Source organism: Hyaena hyaena, unplaced genomic scaffold (assembly GCF_003009895.1).
Source record: "Hyaena hyaena isolate Hyena2069 unplaced genomic scaffold, ASM300989v1 scaffold_426, whole genome shotgun sequence".
Lineage (NCBI taxonomy): Eukaryota > Metazoa > Chordata > Mammalia > Carnivora > Hyaenidae > Hyaena > Hyaena hyaena.
Window position 1 is genome coordinate 747,452 of NW_024081061.1, and position 21,718 is coordinate 769,169.

The following is a 21,718-nucleotide window of genomic DNA, read 5'->3' on the forward strand; positions in this document are numbered from 1 at the left end:
TTTCAGTAAAGAGCAATGAGAAAAATAAAACATGGTGCTATGGTCACAGGCCTGTGGGACTACTTTACATTGGCCATATCAAGTGCCCAGCACATTTGTTCTGTAATCAACAAGTCTAATCATGTCATTCCCACTTAAGACCCTTCACTGGGGGGCACCTGGGTGGCTTAGTTGGTTAAGCGTCTGATTTTGGCTCGGATCACGATCTCATAGTTCATGACTTTGAATCCCGCATTGTCATCTCTCTGCTGTCAGCACAAAGTCTGCTTCAGATCCTGTGTCCCCTTCTCTCCCTGCACCCCCCCCCCCACTCCCTGGCCCCTGCTCATGCTCTCTCTCTCAAAAATAAACATTAAAAAAACAAGAAAAAAACAACAAAACCCTTCACTGGCCCTCCCTCACTGCCCTCTCACTGCCCTAGCTTGCTGTATCGTTGAGGGGCTTATTTCTGACCCTCCACCGTGCTCCCCTCTCTACTCGTTGGGCCTCTGCACGTACTGTTACATCCCACTGGAGCACACTCTCTACCTCTTCCTCACCTGCTAACTCCTGCTCTTCTCTTAGACTCAGCCTAAATGCTTCCTCAGGGAAACTCTTCTTGCCCTCCTGCCAAAGTTAGGCACCTCTGAAGTGTATCTTATCACCCTGGACATCTTGCTTAGAGCACTGGCCATGTGCCTGGTGCAGGGCTTGGTATCTAGCAGGCAGTGAATGAAAGTTTCTTGAAGAAATGAGGTTAGAATAGGGAGTTGCTCTTCCGCTAGTTCTTGACCCCATTTTTCGTACTTGGGCCTAGTCTCCTCTGGGCTCCTTGAGCCCCAAATCCCAAGGCTAGCAGGGCCTTAGATCCCATAGATAGGTGTGGCAGGAGTCAAGACCAAGGGACTCAGTACCCTAAATGGTGGCTATGCCCAGACCTTGCTTTCTGGATAAAATGGATGGGACAAACCTATCATTTTCTCTGCACTCCATCACTCTACAAACTTCATTGGCTCCCTCTCATTTACTGAATAAACCCGGGCTTCCTAGCTTGGGATTCAATGCCCTATGCTACTTTCTAGGTTCTAGCTGTCTTTTTATACTCATGCCTTTTTCTTGACCCCAGACTTACTCCACCTACTCTGGAATGCTCATGCTCTAGGAACACAGCTGACCCTTTCCCACAGTTGTCTGTCAGTGTGCACTCTTCTATAGGAACTGCCAGCACTCCTTCTGCACCTTTCTTTCCCTTGCTCCAAAGTTCTACCCCATCTTTCCTCTGCCCAGAAGGGACCCAGCCCCATCTTTTCTGTGCTGTGGCCTAGCTGGCGCCCAAGTGAGACAAGGCAGTCCCTCATGAGGTCTCTTTTCCCACTGGGAATGTAGCCTTCCTTTCTGTGCTTCCTCACTCCCAACACTGCTCCAGCGCCAGCCTGATTGACAGGGCTGATGCCCCTCACAGTGTCCTCTGAGGTCTGTGTTACGATCCTTCCTGCTTTAAGGATGAGGACTCAGAGAGGCCAGTCAGTTTACTCAGGGTCATGGTAAATGGAAGAGCTGGATTCAAACCCAGATCTGTTTTCTTCCAACATTTGTGCTCACAACAGTTCTTGTTCAGTCCTCTGGGGCCTGTCTCCTCTACCCTCTACTCCTGCTTCTTGGCCCAGCCCTTCCTCCCCACACCAGCAGCAGCAGCGGCCCCTGAAGGGGCTGTGGGGGCATAAGGGGGTGGCCAGCCAGACCTGGGGAAGGAGTGTATGTGTGAGCAAGAGACACTGTCTTCACAAAAGCAGCCCAAGAGGCCCCTTCTTAGTTGGCCTACTGCAGGCCTGAGTGTCTGACACTCACTTGGTCTTGCAGTAGGCGACCACACAGACAATGCCCACGACCAGCAGAGCCACGCAGATGCCGGTGATGGTCAGGACTCTCTTCTGGTACAGCTCCTCGGCTTCTGCAGAGGCAGAAGAAGAGGATGTGAGGGGGCAGGGCAGGAGGCAGATCCATGGGGAAAGTGATGCAAAGAACCCACCCCCACCTGCCCCCAAAGCTTCAGGCTCCCTCCAGCTCAGGGCCTCCCGGCTCCTTTGCGTCTCCTCCTTCCCCAGCTAGTCCCTCCCTTCTTGGATTGCTTTCTGTGGCCCCGACATCCTCCCACCCGTGATCGGGTCACAAGTGACTATCCCTGAATTCACCGTCCCAAACCCTTCACCCTGCCCAGAGCACATGAATGGAGAATGCAGGGGGTGGGGTGGGTGGGATGGAGGTGAAATTCCAAAGGCCACAGGGGAGGGCAACCCAGCTTGGCCAGCAACCTTGTCCTGCTCCACTATGGCCTGGTGACTTCAAAGAGCCTGGGTGGGCTGGGGAGAGCTGTTCTTCAGGGCAGTGAACATGTAGACCCTGGGCAAAGGCCTGGCTGGCCCTTTCCGCTTTGCTAAGAAAGGCAAGGACGTCAGACAGGACATCAGACCCAGAGGCTGGACTTAGGAGGGAAGCCAGGAGCAGGGACAGAGAAGGCCAGGCCCATGGAGGAGGGCACAGAGAGAAAGGCTTTGATTTGTTTCTGCAGCCTAGGCAGTATGGGGCCCTGGCCCATTGCAGCCTTTCCCTTTGCTTTTGAGAAGCCCACGAATGGCAGCATAGCCCCTGGTGCCTAGGACAGTTCTTGTGCTCAAGGAGGAGCCTCCCCACTTTCTGAGGAGCTGAGCTAGGCTGGGTCTCAAAAAAGAACCAGCCATCCCTTCCACCTCCTGCTTCTTGGTGGGGCAACTCTTGCCCATCTAGAGCAGAGAAAACCAGGAGGAAGAAAAGGAAAAAGGTGACAGCAGCAGTCTAGACATCCCCTGTCCCCACCTGCACCTGCCAGCTGCCCCCTCAGCATGGCCCCTTCCCCTCAGCACAGGGATAGGTGGAGGCGAGACCCAGCACCGTGGTAGAGCCCTGGGAAATGTCCCTAAATCCTTGGACTTGTGGCACCTCCTGTGTACACCTACAACCAACTCTGGGAGTACAAACCCTCTAGACACACATACCTGAGGGCTCTGCCTATGCGTACACAGACCCCTTCACAAAGATACACTCATACATGTCTAGAGAAGCACACACACACACACACACACACTCACTCACTCATGCAATCTTAAACAACCCTCCACCCTGGCCCCCCCATCTCTGGGCTCTGCGGTCCATATCCTGCCTCTGGTTCTCATCCCTGCCCACCCCCAGTCCTCTCCAATGGGGCATCTGTCTCTGTCACTCCTGAGACCACTCTGGTCATGGTCATTAACAACCACCACTGTCAAGTCCTGTGGTCATTTGCTTCCCTCTCGGCCAACTCCCCCTGTTGGGCCCACTCCCCCTGGATGGCTCTTCTCTCCTGGGTGTTGCCCTCCTTCAAGGGCTGACTTGTTCAGTTGCTGCTTCCTACTCTTGTATGCAGGCTGCAAGGTAGAAGGGCCCAGAGCTCCCAGGCTTCTTTCCTTTCTCCACCTGCTCTCTTTCCCCTCATGATCTCACCCAGCTCAGACTTTAAATACCAACTCTATGCAGGCGACTCTCATATTTGTATCTGCTGCCCTGACTTCTGCATGAGCTCCAGACTCCTCTACCCAAGGGTCATGGCCAGCCAGCAGTGCTGATTCCCTAGCTTCTTCCCAAACCTGCTCCTGGTCCTTCCCACATCGTCAGTGCTCGTACCCCCTTCCCTATTGCTCAGGTCCTGACGTTGGGATCACTGCTGACTACTCCTTTCTCCTTGCCTGCTCTGATACCTGGTCCTTTAGCAAGACTTCCCAGCTCTGCCTCCCAAGTAGCTTCTGGATTTGACCACTTCTACTGCTTCTAGCTCAGTCCGGCATAGTCATCTCCCATCTGGATAGCGGGTCACCTTGTGACAGGCTAGACCCTGCTTCCGCTGCTCCCCAGCCTGTCTTCCAACCGAGTCTGTTCTCTGTCCCCAAGCCTTCAGCTCATCTACTCCTCTGCTTCAAACTCACAGTAGCTGAACCCGGCAATTCGAATACAACCCAGAGATCTGCCATGGCCTACAAGGCCTGGGTTACCATCTCATCCCTCCTTTTACATCTCATAGGTGGTCCAGTCGCCATGTCTGCCATGCCCAGAGTTGTGGCATCCCTTCTGTCCACTGGACAAGGCAAGCCCGCTCCAACCACGCTATCCCTAACTTGCCTCAGACATTCTCCTCCAGTTGGTTGCAGGGCTGGCTACTTTTTTATCAGGTTTTAGCACAGATGCTACCTCATCGCATAAGCCTTTCCTGGCCGCATAGCTAAAGTAACTCCGTCCCCAGCTTGGCACCCTCCCACTACCTTCTTTTATTTTCAGTATAGCACTTACCACCACCTGCTATCTTTCCTGTTTGTTGTCTGTCTCATCCTGTGAATTTGAGTGCCAGGAAGGCAGGGACTCTGTGTGGCAGATCGCCAGATTCTGGCAAATTCTGGGGTTCAGTAGATGTTCGTCGAGTTGGTCCACAGATGGACATACAGACCGCCGTTACAGGCACGCACATTTTTTTGCGCACGAGCACACTCACCTCTGCACCCTCCCAGTTCCACCTGCACAACGTTCAGTGCTTAACACAAAGATGCCCTGCTGTGTGCCTCTGTGCACTCACATCCTGCCCTGAGAGACCTACCAAGGCATGGGACATCCGCCCCGCCCACAACACTCACAGCCCGGCAGGCTCACCTCCCGCACGTGGCACCATCACACACGGACCACGCGGACTCACCCCTCTCCTCCCGCCCCGTCACCGGCAGCACATAGACACACCCTTCCACAGACGTTTAGCTCTGTCTTCCGAGGAGAGCTGATAGGGCCTGGGCAGTGAGGGAAGTAGGGCCTGTCCAGACCTGCCTCAAGGATAGCCTTTTCAGAACTGCAGGCTGTGCGCCCCATCTGAGGTCTGACCCCACCGAAGCCTTGACCCCTCTGAGCCCCTGCATCTCTCCATGTGAGGCCTGGGTGGAGCCTTCCAGCTCAGGGAGAGGACAGAACGACTCCGAGTCCCTTTCCGTTCAGTGTGTCTCCCGGGGCCACAGGGAAGAAGTGGGAGGGAGGGAAGGTTCTGAGCTGGGGGGCAGGAGGGTGAGCACCGGAGGGCAGGTCACCCTCGACCCTTACGTGTCTTGCCCACAGGTGAACACGCATGCCATTGTGGAGACAGATCATGGAGGGAGTGACAGCCTCAAGCAGATGGCAAAGCCTGGCAGACAGACACAGGGCAGGGGGCAGAGACAAATGGGCATTATTAGCTGCCAGCGTGGCACAGAATGAAAAGCAATGGAAATGGAAGTGGGAACAGGAAGGAGAATTAAAGTCAAATTAAAGAGGATGCCTGTCTGCACAACTCTCCAAGCCAGGATTTTGTGGCTTCCGGACTCCAGCTCTCCAGGGGTCTATCTCTCGTCTGGCCAACCTGTTGGGCCACATTAGCTCCTCCCCCTGCGAGGCCTTAGGCAGGGGATGCCACTGTACACTGGGGGCACGGTCTGAACCCCGGGGGTGCTTCGCTATTCCGAGCTTCTGTTGTCTGTCCCAAATCAATGCAGTGTATGATAGGACATCTTGGGAGGGCCAGGGGAGATTTTTGGAATCATCCCTTTAACATTTTTTTGGAAAGTAAAGCAAACATCCAGCACACATGGTGTCAGAGACTGTGGAGAGGGGTGGAGTGGATGGCACTGACTGACACATAGAGCTCCGTACCCTTTAGTTCAAATCCAAGATGCTCTGGCAGTGCAGAAGAGAGCAGGGTCAGAGAGGGGAGGGGATGGAGGGAGAGATACAGAGAGAGATGGGGAAGTGGGGAGGGCAGGAGAGAGAGAGAGAGAGAGAGAAAGAGAGAGAGAGAGAGAGAGAGAGAGAGAGAGAAACGTTGGTCAGGACTCTTCAGACACCAGCAGCCAGCCTGTGAGGTGAAAGCAGGTTAGTGGCGTCCCCTCCCGGCCTCCTGAACCCTGCCCTGGCACCCAGTCCCCAAGAGCCCTGATGGGGGTAGAGAGAGGAGTGTTAGGATCAGCAGGCAGGGCAGGTTCTTTAGAGATGAGCCATGGGGTTAGTACCTGGTGGGAGGCGGAGGCACAAGAGTCAGTCGGCAGATGTCCCCAGAGAGGAAAGGTGAGTGGGGGTGCGGCTCTGAGGAGTCCCTGTGTTCCTTCTCCTCCCAGCTCCAGTACCAGGCCTCCCACACTCCCACACCCTTCCTGGAGACGATCTGCTCAGCCCTGAGCTCGTTCAGGGGGCCCTTTTTTCTGTCCAGAATGAGGGCACGAGGTGCCCAGGACTGGTCCTGCCTCCAAAGTCCCATCTCCTGGAAGCCTAGGCATGGAGACTCCTGAGTTTGTGGGGAGAGGCTTGAGGCAGCAGGCCACTTCTCCACCTGACACCTCCAACATGCTAGATGCCTACAGGGCCTAGACCTTGGGGTCTGGGCTTGATTTTACCACTCAGAAGAGCAAACTGCAACTTCTAGGAAAAGACAGGTGGGTTCACCTGTGGAACACGTGTGTCAGGTGGTGAGCAAGTTGCACTCCAAAGTCGATCATGTTGTAAATGTGCACTTTCAGAGCCCCACAAGGTGGGCCCCCACGCCATCGAGGGGTTAGATCAACGGGCCCCACCCAAGGGTCAGCCCTGCCCCAGACCCACTGTGTTTCCAAGTACACCAGGCCTATCCACCTCTCAGTGTCTTCTCTGTTCAGATTGGAGCTCTGCCACCCTGCCATACTTAGGAATCATCCAGACCAATGGGATTGGACTCTGGGGTGGGAGCCCAGATATCTCAACACTGTTTCTGAAAAGCTCACCTACCATTCTAATGTGACCAGCGCCTGTCTGTAGGCTCTGAGTTTCAGTTTTGTCCCTAACATGCTGTGTGCATGTGGGCAAGCCTAGTCTCTGTTTCCTCAACTGTCAAAAGTGTGTATACGTAGGGAGAGACGTGGGAGGCCTGGACAGGGGGAGGCTCAGTGTGTGTGAAGGGGCCCAGTCTATGGCCTCCCCACGTGCAGTCAGTTCCGTGAGATCCAGGGAGGAGGTGAACTTGGGTTCTGATGCTCTCGTCTCCTGTAGGGGAAGGAGAGCATGGGGGCCACCAGCTGGAAGTCCTGTGCTGTTCCTGCTGATTGAGTCTCTGGGCCTGACTAGTGAATCATGAGGACGGTGACCACCTGGAGTAGCGAGCTGGGGACCAAAGCCTTTGAAGGGTTTTCTTCTGCTTCCTTGCTCTGGGAACCAAGTAATAGCAGCAGCAGCAGCAGCAGCAGCTTCTGTGCCTCCTAACTGACCTCCCCTTTGAGTCGAAGGCCCATATGGTTTTGGGTGGGCCATTGGTGACTGACAGGAGTGGTGATGTCACTGCCAGAAGGCAGCCCTGCTCTCCTCTCACCGGGGATGGATTCTGAGGGGCCGGTGTCTATATCTGCTCCTGTCAAAGATGCTCCCCACTCGTCATATTCATAGGTGGCCTCTCAGCCGGGATAAACAGCACCACTGAGTCACAGACAGGTCCTTTGCATACTGGGCAGACATTTGCATACTGACCAGTAACCATGGCAACCTGATGCTGGACTCCCAGCAGGTCCAGGTTTACCAGATGATACACACAGTCTCCATCCTGGACACGTCCTGTGACACACAGTTACAGGGGCCTGGCTGGGGAGGCCAGGACGTGGGCCCCTGATGAGAGCATGTGCTCATGTGTTTGTGCAGGCGTGTGCTTATGTGTATGGGTTCTTTTCACTTGGCGGGGGGGGGGGGGGATTAGCGATATGCAGGGTTTGACTCTTGGGAAATGGAGGGACTGTCAGGGAAAGAAGGAGTGCTACTCTGGCCCTAGGCTTTGTTTCCATGGACTCTGCAAAAGGTAATCTGGTCTAGAGGTTGTCTGGGCGGGGTGGCGGCAGGGGTGGAGGGAGTCAGCCCCTTTGCTCAGGACTGGCTGGGAGTCAGCCTCCAGGGTGCTGGTGGGGGCCCTCCTGCCCCCACCTCATGCCAGCTGTAGCTACCAGAGGAGCTCAGCTGCCGTCCATCAGCAGCGGCAGGCTCTCTGCTCAGCCCTCTGTAGGCATCGCTGCACTTCCATCCTCAACGACAACCCTCGAGGTGTAAACATTACTATCCCCATTTTAGAGATGAGAGAACAAACTCAGAGAGGTTAAATGAGGCCCCAGAACTAGGAAGCTCAGCAGCTGGCATTTTTATTCAGATCAATCTGAATCCAAAGCCCGAACACTTAGAGGTAGCATTTTCTACCACCTGTTCAATAATTATTTGATACAACATTGCACTAAGTGCTCTGGGCAAAGTGCTTGAAGACTGTAAGTCCTTCACGGAAAGGAAATGGCAATGATCCTGATGACACTAGGCAGAGAGGCCTGTGGCAGTATTTCTAGACTTCTTCTGGGCTCCTGAACCCTGTGGACCCTTCTGAGCTGAAAGTTGAAGCAGCGCAGCTGGCAGAAAAGTTTGGCCAATGGCCGAGTTCTGGAGGCTTGGCAACTCTGATTCAGGATGGACTGGGACTCCCTGTCCAGAACAGTCCCATAAGGCAGGGAGGCTCCAGGCCTAAGAGTAAAAAGGAATAGGCCCTCCATGGCCTTTTTCCCCTGGTCCTTAGCCTTGGCCTGGCTGCTCTGTTCCCTCCTGAGGCCCCTCCTGACCTATGGTCTTCCATGGGGGGGCTGGATCTGACTCTGCACTTCTTCCTAGAGCTTGGGCTCTGGAGAATTCTGGACCACATACCCTGACCAGAGCTCTCCTCTTATCCCCATAGCCTTCCTCCCTGGCCTCTAGCCAGAGGGGCCTGCGGAGAGTGCTACCTCCCACACACTGTGAAGACAGTTGACCATCTGGGCTGACCACCTCCCTGGGGCCTCTACTTTCCTCTTTAAGTCATGGCTTCCAGGCTTTAGCAGGGAGAAGGAGGTGATGATTTCTAGGCTTTTGTGCTGTGGCCTAAGGAGGGGTGGGAGACTTGTTTCTCCACCCTGAGACCCAAACTCTCCAAATGACCCCTGGGTCCTGCTCTCAGCCTCTCCTGCCTGGAGCTCTACCTCTCGGTGCCTAGGCACCATCACCTAATTAGGAATTAGGTTCCTAATTCTTCATGGGACTCAGCTGTCCTCCTAGGAGAGGAAGAGGTAGGGTGGGCTGAGCAGGGACCTAGTATGTTCTGGAGGAGGGGTGACAGTGTCCCGCTTTACAGGCCAGCAGACTGGTAGGCCCCAGATGGAGTCCATGGCCGGCCAGGGGCTTTTTGCTCTGCTCCACCTCCACCTGGTGATACTTGAAGAAATTGCTCCCAGCCTCAAATAAAACACTCTACAGTTAGGGTCTCATCTTTCTGCTGCAGGGCTCGTTTTTCCCCCCACAGCTAACTAGGCAGACCAGAAAGCTCCAACCTCACAAGTGGAAGAAAGGAAGGGAATGGAGTCCAGAGTGGGCCTGGAAAGAATCAGCAATTATCCCTTGAATCCTCATTTCGTCTATGTTTTAGCAGGCAGCAACCCCCCCATCCCACCCTATCCTTGAATGTCTCTGACCTCTGGCTTCCATGGAAACCAGTGCCCTGGGGCTTGTTCTCCCTCAGCACTCCCTTCCCCACTCTCCCCCATCACCCCAAATCAAAACAAACTCTGGCCAGACCCAAAGACAGGCTGAGAACTTATTTGTCTCTCTCAAACACACCGGTACACACGTGCACACACTCATTGCCTGGCCCCATCAGCAGCTGACGTCCTCAAAAGGCTTTAAAAGGCAGGTGAGGGCCCTGCTAACACCTCTCCCGCTGCTGGCCTCGTTGCCCACCCTCAGAAGTGGTGCAGAGGCCTGAGCGCAGCCCCCCTCTCCTTGCAGAGAGAATTGGGGGGTTGTTACTGCGTGCAGCCAAAAGTCGGGTGGGGTGGGGTGCGGTGGGGTGGGGGGTGGCAGGGGGCACATCCGTCTCTTCCGAACAGGCTTCTAGTGAGCACTGATGACTGAGAGGAGCCCAGGACACTACCACTCCCCTCTCTCCCCTGTGGCTCCCTCTAGTCAGGCTAAGCAAGGCCGGGCCCCTCCCGCACGGGGAGACTGTCAGTCACCAGGGAGGAAAAGAAATAGAAGAAAGAGACATACTGGAGAAGTTGACCATTGCGAACTGCTGACACCTGTCCCCGGTGTATCCCACAGGACACCTACCAAAAGAAAGAAAACCAGAAAGAGAGAGCCAGGATAGCAAGACACAGGCATTGCAATACCCCGGCACGGGCTCCTGCCAATGCCAGCTGGGTTCCTTGCCACCGTTACCGCTTGTACTGGCCTTGCCACTCTGCCCCTTACCTGCAGCCCTGAACTTTAAACCCAAGGATTAGGCCAAAAAATGAAAAACAAAGCAAAACAAAAGAACAAACCAAAATACAAAAAAGAAAAGAGAAACAAAACAAAACAGCCAAAGATCAAAACTACCAACACCCCTGGCCCTATGCCCTACATCGGGGGGACTGCACCCGGAAGCTTTCTAGGGAGCAGGGACTTGTGTTTGTATCTTCAAACATACTTTGCTTAGGATCTGGCATGTACAATCGCAAAGGCAGTTTCTCCAAACATCTCTGTCCGAAGAATCCGTTTGGACATCTGGAGAAGGAAAAGGGGAAAAATCACAGAACAAACTGGCATCATCCGCGAGGCTCAGGTTAGAAATCAAAGTGCACAGTGATGAATGAGAAAACCAAGTCGGGCGCTGGGGCACACTCATCGCTGCAGGGGCTGGAGTCGGGGCTGGGGAAGGGCTCGGAAAACTTCAAAATCTCTCTACTCGGTGTTGCTCCGGGTGGTGGGGGGTAGGGGTGGGGCGGAGAGGAGGATGATTTAGGGAAAGCGGGTGGGGAAATTGGGACCCTAAAGCCCAATTGTCCTGTGGTTGTGGAGCCTTCGCTTCTGACCTGCCTGGGGTCCCCTGACGCCAGAACAGTAGCCCCTTGGTGCCAGGCAGTCAGGCAGGAGACCGGGAGCCTTCCAGAATACCAAGTTCTGGGAAGCCACTCCTTCCAGGCCCTACCAAAGGGTTCTCTCCAGGGCCCTGGGCAGGTTTTCTCATCCATGAAACAGCCCCCAGAAAGCTCAAAGGAGAACTTTGGAATGCTGTTCCCAGACTGTGCCCATGACAAAAGTGACCTTGGAGGTGTTTCATCTGTTCTCTCAAAGAGGGTTCTGTGGCCAAATAAATTTAGGAAATTTGCTCCCAGACTTGTAGAGTTGCAGTGCACACTGGCATATGAAAAGCTAGGAAAAGTTTTGTAGGAGAAAAGAGCTTGAATCTTCCACTATGTTCCAAATTTATTTGACCAAGGAAGACATTTTTTGAGGAACCCTTGCGAATATGGTTTGGGGAAGGCTGCCCTAGGGCAATACACATGGGGAAAAAAAGCCTAGTGGGGAACAGGTGAGGCTGGGGAGGAGCCAGAATTACCAACATCTCAAAGCTGGCCTGCCAAGGCCAGGTGCAGGACATCTACCCTCACGTGGCTAAGAACCATGATTGGGGGCAGGGAGGGCTGAAGCAGGCTTCCTGTGGACCCTGAAACTTCTTCCAGTTAGGGGTCTACTGGCTGCCTGGACACCTGTCTCTTCCCCATGACCTGCTCCTCCATCCCTGCCTGGCTCCGGTGGGAGTGCATTCTCCCGGGGTATCTCCTCGGTAGCTACAGAGCACCCCCACTCTCTCTCCCTGACCTTGTCCTTCCTCCCAGGTGCACTTTCCTCTGCTCTCTGGCTTCCCCTTTCTTCTCAAGTGAGTCCCTGTCTTGCAGATTTCTGGGAGACCTGCCCAGCCCTGTCCTCTCTTCCGAACCCCAGCAAGGCCAGATACCTAAGGGAACATTGAAGAGGGGGCCAGACTGACCACCCCGCTCCCCCCCATTCCCCTACTTGAAGATGGGTTTAGGCTGCCTCTGCCGCTTTTTCCTTAGGAAATTAGGTGACCCCATCAGCAATGTTTCCTCAATAATAGATCACTGTGCAACATTAATCAGTAAACCTCCTCAAGAGGTGAGAGTACTCTACCTCTTAGCATTCTCGTGTATACCAACCATCAGCAACCTCTTGAGTTTATAGGGGACAGCTGCCATTGGCTGTGATAGACACTCATGGAAACCTTGTTAGCCCCAATCTAGCCGGGGGATGGGGATGGCTGGAGACAGACAGCTGGAGTTTCTCTGGGCCTCGGTGGCATCTCCCTCAGGGGAGCCAGTTGACTGGTCTCTGCAATGGTGGCAATGTGTGTAGGTATGCGTAGCCAGTGGGTGGTGGCTAGGGACTGGTAAGTGTGTCTGAAGAAAGTGGGGGGGGGGTAGTTACAAGGGAACTTGATGCACGCTCATCCTGTTGAACAGGGTGGCTTTGAGGAGGAGGGAGAGGAGGAGGAGGGGGAAGAGGCTAACACCTTGTCAATATATCCTTCTCTGATCTAAGCATCCTGTCCCAGGAAAATGGAGGTAGTGCCTAAGGCTTCCCAACCAGCTCCTGTCAGGCTCAGCTCTCCTTCCTCAGCTCTCAGAGACTGATGTCCTCTTGGGATGGGGACCAGAGGGGAGAGGTGATTTTTTTTTTTTTTTTTTTAAAGCAGCAGCACATTCGGGGATGGAGGATAAAGACCCAAAAGATTGCCAAAAATGATTCTCGGAATCCTCAAAGGAATAAGAAAGAGATAGATTTGACTGTGTCCAATGTCTGAGATTAGCCCAGCTCGTGTGTGTGTGTGTGTGTGTGTGTGTGTGTGTGTGTGTGTGTATTTGTGTTTGAGAGAGAATGGGGTAGTGCAGGGGCAGGCGGGGCAAAGGGAAAATTTATTTCCTTGCCGATAGTCAAGGGATGCTGTCCTATGGCTCTTGGGAGACTGATGATAACTAAGCACATCCCTGAGTCCCTGATCCCCACACCCAGGCTGGACTGCCTCCACTGCACCCTCCGATCTTTCATGGCCACTGAGTACCACAACCCCAGGTGGCCCCAGGGCCACGGTCTCTAACATGAACGTGCCCCCCCACCCCGGAGTTATGTAATATGGTCCTAATCTTCTTGCCTTGTGTTTCCCACTGGCTGAACAAAAGAAAAGGCAGTGGGGAATGGGCATAGTGTGGGGGTTGGCGGACTGGCTCCCCATACTGTCCTTTGGGCACTAGATCTTTCCAGCAGGCTCCTGGGCTCACCTTACCCCTGCTTTTTGAGAATGAGCCATGCCTGGGAGCCTGAGGCTTCCCTAGAGAAGATTCTGGAGTGAGCCTACCGCCTTGCTGCCCTGCACTCAGGACATGTACAGGGTGTGGGCTATGTAAACCTATGGGGTCTGATTCTGTGTGGGTAGCTGGCTGGTAGTGGGTTACCACTGAGACAGGGATTGGCACTCTGAGTTTCAGGCTACAGGGGGCAGTTTAGAAGGAGCAGCAGGTCATAGCTTTCTCAGCCCTCCCCCACGTCATCAGCTATGACTATGGGAAGGTCTGTGCCCAGGGCTGGAGAAGAGCAGAGGTGATACAGGGGCTGAGAGGAGAGCCCATGGGCTGTATCTGGGGTGACAGGTTGGAACTCTGCCTCCCCATTTTCCCACCCACCTCCTGGGCCTCAGTTTCTCCTTTTGGTAGCCTGGGGATAATGCCATGTGTGCTGCCCTCACCCGGGGTAGGGGGAGGATGAAGGATGAGGGTGTGCCCCAGGCACTGGAGGGGGTGAAGGGTCTCTGGCCTCATGAGAGGTGAGGTGGAGATGTGGAGAGGATGAGCAGGCAGATGGGTATGGGATGGGGAACCACCTGAACATGGGGTGGGACGGGGGGTGGGGAGCAGAAGGGGGAGGGATGAGCTTGATGGGAAAGGGAGGCATGCCGCTGGTATGTGCACAGGGCTGGAAAGAGAGTCTTGTTCTGTCATCATCCCCTGAACCAGTCCCCAAGAGTCACGCACCAACCGTGCTCTACAAAAACACGGAGAGAAGAGGAGAAAGCAGCAAGAAGAAGTGCAGAGGCCCCTGTCTGGCCCAGACAGGAGACAGTCACCTTGATTTGGATCCCCATTTTCAAATCCCCCTAAGTTTTCTTTCTTTCAAACAAAATTCAGTATCAGTGACACTGTTTCTTTTGGCTCTGAATTCCAGAAAAACAGGAGGGATGGAGTGTGCCTGCTTTCCAGCACTCCCTGCAGGGCTCTGAACCAATACACAACAACAAGTGTCAGAAAACCAGGAAGGAAAACTGAGTTTTATAGAAACTGGAATGAAACTGACCAGTCTAGTTTCATTATCCAAGCTAAGCGGAAATGCAAAAAAATCAAAATAAAAAGTAAACAAACAGCACAAATGGTAAGACGTGAGTTCTGTTTCCTATATTCTTTCCTTTTTATTCCATTCAGGTGTCATCAGGAATCCCAAGAGGCCTGCCCCCCCTTCCCTCCCGACTCACCCACCCCCAGAATGGCCTCTGGGTTCTGCCCTGCCCCCCTCCCCCCTGTCCTTCTCCAGCACAGCTCTGAGGACCTGCCCTCCTGAAAGTGATCTCCCCTGAGGGCTCAGGGAGTCAGGGATCCTGGTTCCAGGAGCCCTGACTGGGGCTGACCTAGGGCAGGTTGAAATGGGGTGGTGGTGGTTCTGGGTACCAAGGTCAAGTTCTAAGCAGGGAATCCCAGTTGCCCTGGTGAGGAGAGGACACAGGACACTATCTTCGTAATGGTTTAGGCTCCTGCCCCCTGCTTCTCTCAGATCTAGCTTGGGGTGACTCAGAGGGTCCTAGGGGTACAGCCTTGCCGGCAGGACCCTGTGGAATCTCATAAGCTCACCACACCCCTTTCCACACTAAATGCTAACACTGGAGCTCTCCCATCCCATGGCCCTCTGTGGCCCTGGCACCTGTCCTGGGTGGCTGAAACCTTCCCTGACTGGAGCCAGGGCTGATCTCTGTGATGCTGCTGGATTCCTTCAATGTCTCAGGGTCCAAGGGGCTAGGGAAGAGGAAAGGCATGGTGTGTGTGGTGTGCGTGTGTGTTTGTGTGTGTTGGGGGATAAAAGAGGGGCTGGGCCATGTCCGTGAGGTACTCCAGAACCCTTATGACTTTCTACAGATCTATTGCAGAGAGCTCAGAGCGTTTTCAAGGCTAGAATGTTTCACACGGTCTCTAGCACTAAGGTGGCAGCTTCCCAGAGGCAGAAGGAGAAAAGAGGAGGGGCTGAGGACTTCCTGGGGGACCTGCTGTTGCTGCAAATTCAGGATGAGGGAGGCCAGTAAGGGGATGGCAGCAGGTGCAGGGCGGGGCTGGGGGGGGGGCAAGCCAACAAGGGAGGCCTGCTGGGGAAAGAGGCACAGATCTGGCTGGCAGTTGGGGCCCAGCTAGTCCAGCACCAAGGTGAGACTGTCAAGGAGGCATGGCCCCTCATGATCACCTGTGAAGGGGGAAGGGACTTTGGCTAAGGCTACAGTCAGTGGGAGAATGCAGCTCTGGAGCTGGAGCCCAGAGGCAGGAGAGCTGAGAGGTGCTGAATCTGACCTCGTCTGTGGGGAGGGCATATGCCTCTCTGAATTTCTACCAATACTCTGGTGGCCTTTGCCCACATGCCATGGGAAAGGGGCCATTGTGGCACCTTGCAGGGTGCTCGGCTTGGGGTGCTTTGAAAACCCAAAGTTGTTAACCAGTGCCCCTTCTTCCTCCTCAGGATCTGGCCAGAACCTGCACTGCCCTCACCAAGCTCTCCCTCCGGCTCCTCATACACCCACCAGAGAACCTGTCAGGGGGTGCCGTGGGCCCAGCTGCTTGAATAGGACCCAGCTGGACCTGAACAAGCCCTCCTGGGTACTGTGCTCTCATCTGCTCTGTTTGCTAAGGGGAGCAGGATAAAGATCCTGCTGGGTAGAGAAGCCTCAACTTGAGCTTCTTCTTAACCTTGACCTCCCCCTTGGGCCACACCCAGAGTGGTGTCTTTGCTGGTGTACCCTCACCCCTTAGAGAGGAGCTAGGGTCTGAAGTGGCAGAAGTGACTCCCAGGGTGTATCTGGACACCAGACAGAGACAGTAGCCAGGACTTGAGGTGAGCACCGGATGCAGAGTCCTCATCTACCCTCAAGGCTCTGAGAGCAGACCCTCCACTACCAAGGGCACTGGGAATTGTGCTTTGCCTGACCCTCCCAGGATCTTCACTGCTCGGGGAGACACACCCTGGGAAATGTTCATCAGAACACAGTTTGGAGAGTTGCTGAGAGATGGGGAGGGTGGTGGTGCGGAGAGAAGGGGGAGAGAGAAAGAGACAAAGGGAGGGGGAGAGAGAACCCAGTGCCTAGGGCATAGACTGGCATCCCCATCTCCCTAAAGGGTGGGGTGGTGAAAGGGTGGACATGGGGAGATGGGGTGGGCAGGGGCCTGAGAAACTGGCACTGCAGAAGCCCTGAGCCCTTTAGAGTTTACATCTCACTCTATTCTCAGAAAGGCCTAGGAAGTGGGGCAAACCTCCCTGTCTACACCCCTGGGAGACACCCTGTCAGTGGCTTGAAGTCCACTTTGCCTAGAGCCCTCCACTTCTGCCCAGCCTCTCTCACCCTAATCTTGCCCCCATGCCCATGCCCACCCCCACTGGTCACTTACTTGCAGGAGAGCTGGTTGATGCCCTCGATGTAGTAGCAGACGCCTCCATTGACACAATAGGACTTGGCTGTCTCGTTGCATTTCCGGGCGTGCCCCGACCATGATGACAGAGTGGTACTCACTGGAGGTATGAGAGACACGTGCCAGTGACCCACTGAGACCAACTCTGGGCCCCAGGCACCACCTCTTTCATGGCCCGTCAAGGCCCATCTCAAAGCTGGAAGTTCAGGAACTGCAGGAGGAGCTGGAGAGGGAAGGTCTGGTGGTGCCTCCCAGTCACCAGCAAGGCACAGGGGAGGCCACCAGGAGCTCTGACCCTTTGCCCAGCACCACCCTGCACCTGTGCTCTGGGCAAACTGCCAAAGGCCAGGAAGATTTGCTTTATTTGGGAAGGAATGAGAGGCTAGCAGAAAATGCTCCTTGTGCTGGAATAAGCACCCACTTCTTGCCTGCCTTTCTGGGGCCTCCACTGCAGGTGGGATATGATACTATGCCCTTTGTGGGGAACAGAGTCATGGGGGTACAGGGAGGAGACATCTATGTCAATCTGCACTGCTTGGGCTCTTGGGGTAGCCCAGGAGGGTGGCTGGAAGGGAGCTGGGCTTTGAAGGGAACAGCACCTTTTGGACACTCAGTCTCTAAGATCTAGAGAGAGGTGAGGAAGAGAATCCTAGCGTCCATGTCTTCCTCCTTTGCCCCAGAGGGGACCAGCCTTCCAGGAAGGCTACAGAGGCGGCTCTGCCCATCTCCGTAAGCGCCCACCCAGGAGTTTTCTTTGCATTCTCACCAGGCAGCCCCGTCCTCCCCCACCCAGTCAGCTGTTGCCTCTGAGGGAGCATCCAGGCCTCGACAGCTCAGGCTATAAATCCTGGACGTCAGGTCACTGGAGAGGAGGTGGGCTTGGGAGAGGCCTGTACGATGGCTGGGATGTCAAAACTGGGAGAGAGTGAGGCTGGGCTTTAAGGCTGCTGACCCAGCCTGCATATCTGATTGATCAGATTCATTTGGTACATGAACATAACTAAGTTCTGCTCACCCATGGGATGCCATCCAGAAACCTGGTTTCAAGTGAAAAGCTTTGCCCCAGATGTTTTCATCTGTAAGATAACTCTGGAGGCTGTGTATCCAGATTGGCTAGTCCCTCAGCCTCCAGGGCTCCGAGGGTCTCTCGCTCCCACCCAGCAGCAGCAGCAGCAGCAGCAGCCTCCTGAGGTGCTCCTGTCTCCTCATGGGTACCCAGTCCCTCCCCGCCCCCTCCCCGTGGTGATGGGGTTGAGAGGAGGAGGAGGAGGGCAGGCACTTGGCGCCCTCAGTGTTTAGACATGTGGGAGACAGATGGAGCGCGGGGACCGTGAGTGTATACACAGCTCTGCCTCTGTATATGTCTGAGGAACTTGCTGATAAAACCCGGCGGGCAGGGCCGGCTCCCACCTTCCCCTCCTCACCATGCCTGCTGCTGCTCTGGCCTCCCTGAGCCCCACCCCTGAGGAGGTCTCCCACCAACCCACAACCCACACTCAGCAGGGACTTGCGCGCTGGCAGGGACAGGAGGCCTCTGCTGGTCTCTACCCACTCTGGGTCAGGGAGACCCAGAGAACCGAGAGAGGGACAGAGGAGAGAAAACAGCTGAGGTGACCTTGCCTGTGACATATAAAATCTGTTGCTCTAAGGGACACCAGAGGTTGCCCTGCCCTTCAGTTATATTGTCAAGGAGAAGGGAAGACGAAGAGCAGGGGAATGCCTGTCGAGAGCCATTGTGTGCGTTGTGACAAGGCCTCAGGGCTCCTGATGCCTGGTCGAGGCTCTTCACCAGCCAGCCAGTCCCTTGTGGAAGAGCATGTCAGCACGTAGGCGTGACATCAGCAGACGAATGCAAACACGGTATGGACCAGGGCCCCCGCTGACTGAGGCAGAGGAGTGTCGGGTCAGCTTGATTCCCTCTGAAGCGGTGGGTGGCAGAGACTGCCCAGTGCTGTCCTGAGTGAGCAGTGGACAGCAGCGAGGATGGTGGCGGGGACACAGCTGTCCACATGCGTGTCAGTGTTTACGGAGGCCTTGGGAGGAGGAGGACAGCTCTTGAAGCAAGATGAGGCCTCAGCTGGGATGCACGGCCGGGGCTGCCGGAACCGTGTCAACGTGGGGGCTAGGATCAGGGCCCAGAAAGGCAAAAAGGGTGGGCAGTGGGGGAGCCAGTCACAGAGGGGATTGGGGGGTAGAATGAGCACAGGCCTCTCCCCCTCAGAAGTAACTTGAGGCCACCTGCTCTGCTGGCAGGGCCTTCCCAAGTCGCCGCAGCCCAGCGCTGCTGGGGGGGAAGGCTCACGCCAGGAGAATTTCCACACTGAAGATGTGCACTTGTGCTGTTCCAGCACACACGCACTCCCAAGGCCACTGGTCTGGGCTCCATGGTCAGCATATCTGTGTTTCTCCACTGTGTTCTCCCGTGTTTGGGGAAGTGAAGATGACATACGGACTCCACGTTGGAGAGTCCGGCTGCCCCCTTGATGCCCCCACGGGGATGGTTCCTCGCCTCCCCAGGAGGGGCTCCTTATCATCGGCCCAGACCCTTGCTCCCCCAGGCTTGCTGTGAGCAGCACAAACCAAAGACCTGGAGGGCATCTTTGGTTTCTTTTCCTCCTTTATTATTCCCATCCATCTATACTGAGGCTGCCTTTGTACATCCTCATGAGCCTCTGTCCATGTGTCCCTACTGGTCCCCAGTCCAGGCCTCCATGGTCTCTTTCTTGGATGACCAGAGCAGCCTCCTCACAGGTCTTTCTACTCTCACTCTGCCTTCATCTCTCACCTTTTTTGCTTCATTGCTCAAAGTGATCTTTAAAATATGTGAAAGTGGCCGATCACTTTCATGATCAAAACCTTTCAATGGCTTCCATTTACACTTAGAATAAAGTCTCCCAACCTCCCCCCAGGTCTAATCTGGGTACTCCACCTCCCCCACTTCATGTCCTATCCCTCTCTTAGAGTATATTCATACTATACTGGCCTAGTCCAGCTCCTCTAATCAGCCAGGTGTCTTCCTGTCCAGGCCTTTCAAAATGTCGGTCTCAGAGACTCCTCCCTTACTGCCCAGGCTCCTCCCTTACTCTTTCTCTTAGCTGCATACACTTGCACTTATAGTACTTATTCTAACAGAATTAAATGATTAGCTCCAAATGTAAGAACCATCTGGGCAGGGTCCATGTCTGTCTCGTTCACCAGTGAACTCCAATGTTGAGCTTAGTGCTTGGCACACAATGGGGTGCCTAACAAATATTTACAAATACTTGTTATGCGCAAACGGACATCTGATTCTTCAGAGTAAGGTGGCTTCTACTACCACCCCAGGAGCTAGGCTGGTCAACGTGGCCTGATGATGAGTGCTTTTCCATAGACTAAGCATTATCTCCTATTAAGTGCAAATATTCCTGGCGGTCACCAGGGGAAATAAAATCAAACCACAGTGAGATACCACTTCACACCCACTAGGATGGCTATCATAAAAAAATGGACAATAGCACATAGCGGTGAAGATATGAAGAAATTCGAATCTCTCTACATTGCTGGCGGGAATTTAAAATGGTGCAGCTGCTTTAGAACACAGTCTGGCAGGTCCTCAAAAAATTATACCTAGAGTTACCATATGACCGGGCAATTGCACTTATAGATACCCAAAATAATTAAAAACCTATGTCCACACAAAAACTGTTCATGAATGTTCTAGCAGCATTATGCATAAAGGCCCAAATGGGGAAACACCCCAGATGACCCAACAACCCAAAATGATTAATGGATAAACAAAAGATGTTATATCCATATAATGGAATATTCAGCCACGAAAAGGAAAGAAGTACTGATACAGGTTACAATATGAATGAACCTCAAAAACATGATGTTAAATGGAAGAAACCGGTCACAAAAGGCCATCCATGTATTTATATGATTCTATTTATATGAAATGTCCAGAATAGGTAAATCTGTAGAAGCAGAAAATAGATTTGTGGTTGTCAGAAGGTGAGGGATGTAGGATTGGGGAGTGCATACTAATGGGTTTAGGGGGTGATAATTAGTGATGATGGTTATTCAACCTTCACCTTAATATGTGTATGTGTATGTGAATATACTAAAAGCCACTAAATTGTATATTTTAAAAGGATGAATTTTATGGTATGTAAATTATACCTAAAATTTTTTTATTTAAAAATATCTGGAGGAGGAGCCTGGGTGGCTTAGTTGGTTGGGTGTCAGACTCTTGATTCTGGCTTAGGTCATGATCCCAGGGTCGTGGGATCGAGTTCTGTGTCAGGCTCTGCACTGAGCGTGCAGCCTGCTTAAGATTCTCTTTCTCCTTCTGTCCCTTCCCAGCTCGTATGCTCTCTTTCTCTCTCTCAAAAGAAATGCCTGGAAGAATGGCTAAAATCACAAATATAAGAAACAGCAAGTGTTGGCGAGGCTGTGGAGAAAACGGCTGTCACACTGTTGTTGGGAATGCAAACTGGAACAGGCACTGTGGAAAACAATGTGGAGATTCCTTAAAAAATTAAAAACAGAATTAGCATAAGCTCCAATAATCCCACTACTGGGTATCTGCCCAAAGAATATGGAAACACTAATTCAAAAAGATATGTGCATGAGGTTTATTGCAGCATAATTTATAATAGCCAAGATATAGAAGCAACTCAAGTATCCATCTATGGATGAAGGGATAGAAAAGATGTGGTATATAGATATGTAATGGAATATTACTCAGCCATAAAAAGAATGGAATCTCAACATTTGCAACTTGGATGGATCTAGAGGGTACAATGCAAAGAGAAATAAGTCAGAGAAAGACCTACACAACATGATTTCACTCATATGCAGGATTCAAGAAACAAAGGAATAAAGAAAAAAGACGAATAAAGAAAAAAGAGACAAGTGAAAAAAAGACAAATATAGAGAACAAACTAGTGGTTGCCAGAGGGGGGAGTGGGTGCGGGATGGGTGAAACAGGTGCAGGGTATGAAGAGAACATTTGTGGTGAGCACAGAGTAAGGCAAAGAATTGTTGAATCACTGTTACGCACCTGAAACTAATGCACACTAACTATATTGGAACTAAAATTGAAAATGCCTGTAAGG

The 21,718-nt window shown here is 53.3% G+C and overlaps 1 protein-coding gene across 3 annotated transcripts in view; it reads right to left on the reverse strand.

Annotated features, from left to right (window-relative positions):
* The window catches only part of NRG2 (neuregulin 2), a 185,288-nt gene that overhangs the window by 5,441 nt on the left and 158,129 nt on the right, over window positions 1-21,718 (reverse strand). The window contains exons 4-8 of one of the 3 annotated variants that reach the window (XM_039252715.1): window positions 16,602-16,722; window positions 10,541-10,617; window positions 10,120-10,178; window positions 5,710-5,911; window positions 1,828-1,930 (exon numbers count right to left, since the gene is read on the reverse strand). In XM_039252715.1, coding sequence (XP_039108646.1) covers window positions 1,828-1,930; window positions 5,710-5,911; window positions 10,120-10,178; window positions 10,541-10,617; window positions 16,602-16,722 — 562 coding nt within the window. The remainder of the gene's footprint in view (window positions 1-1,827; window positions 1,931-5,709; window positions 5,912-10,119; window positions 10,179-10,540; window positions 10,618-16,601; window positions 16,723-21,718) is intronic. The other 2 variants (XM_039252712.1, XM_039252713.1) reach the window with 2 other exon arrangements.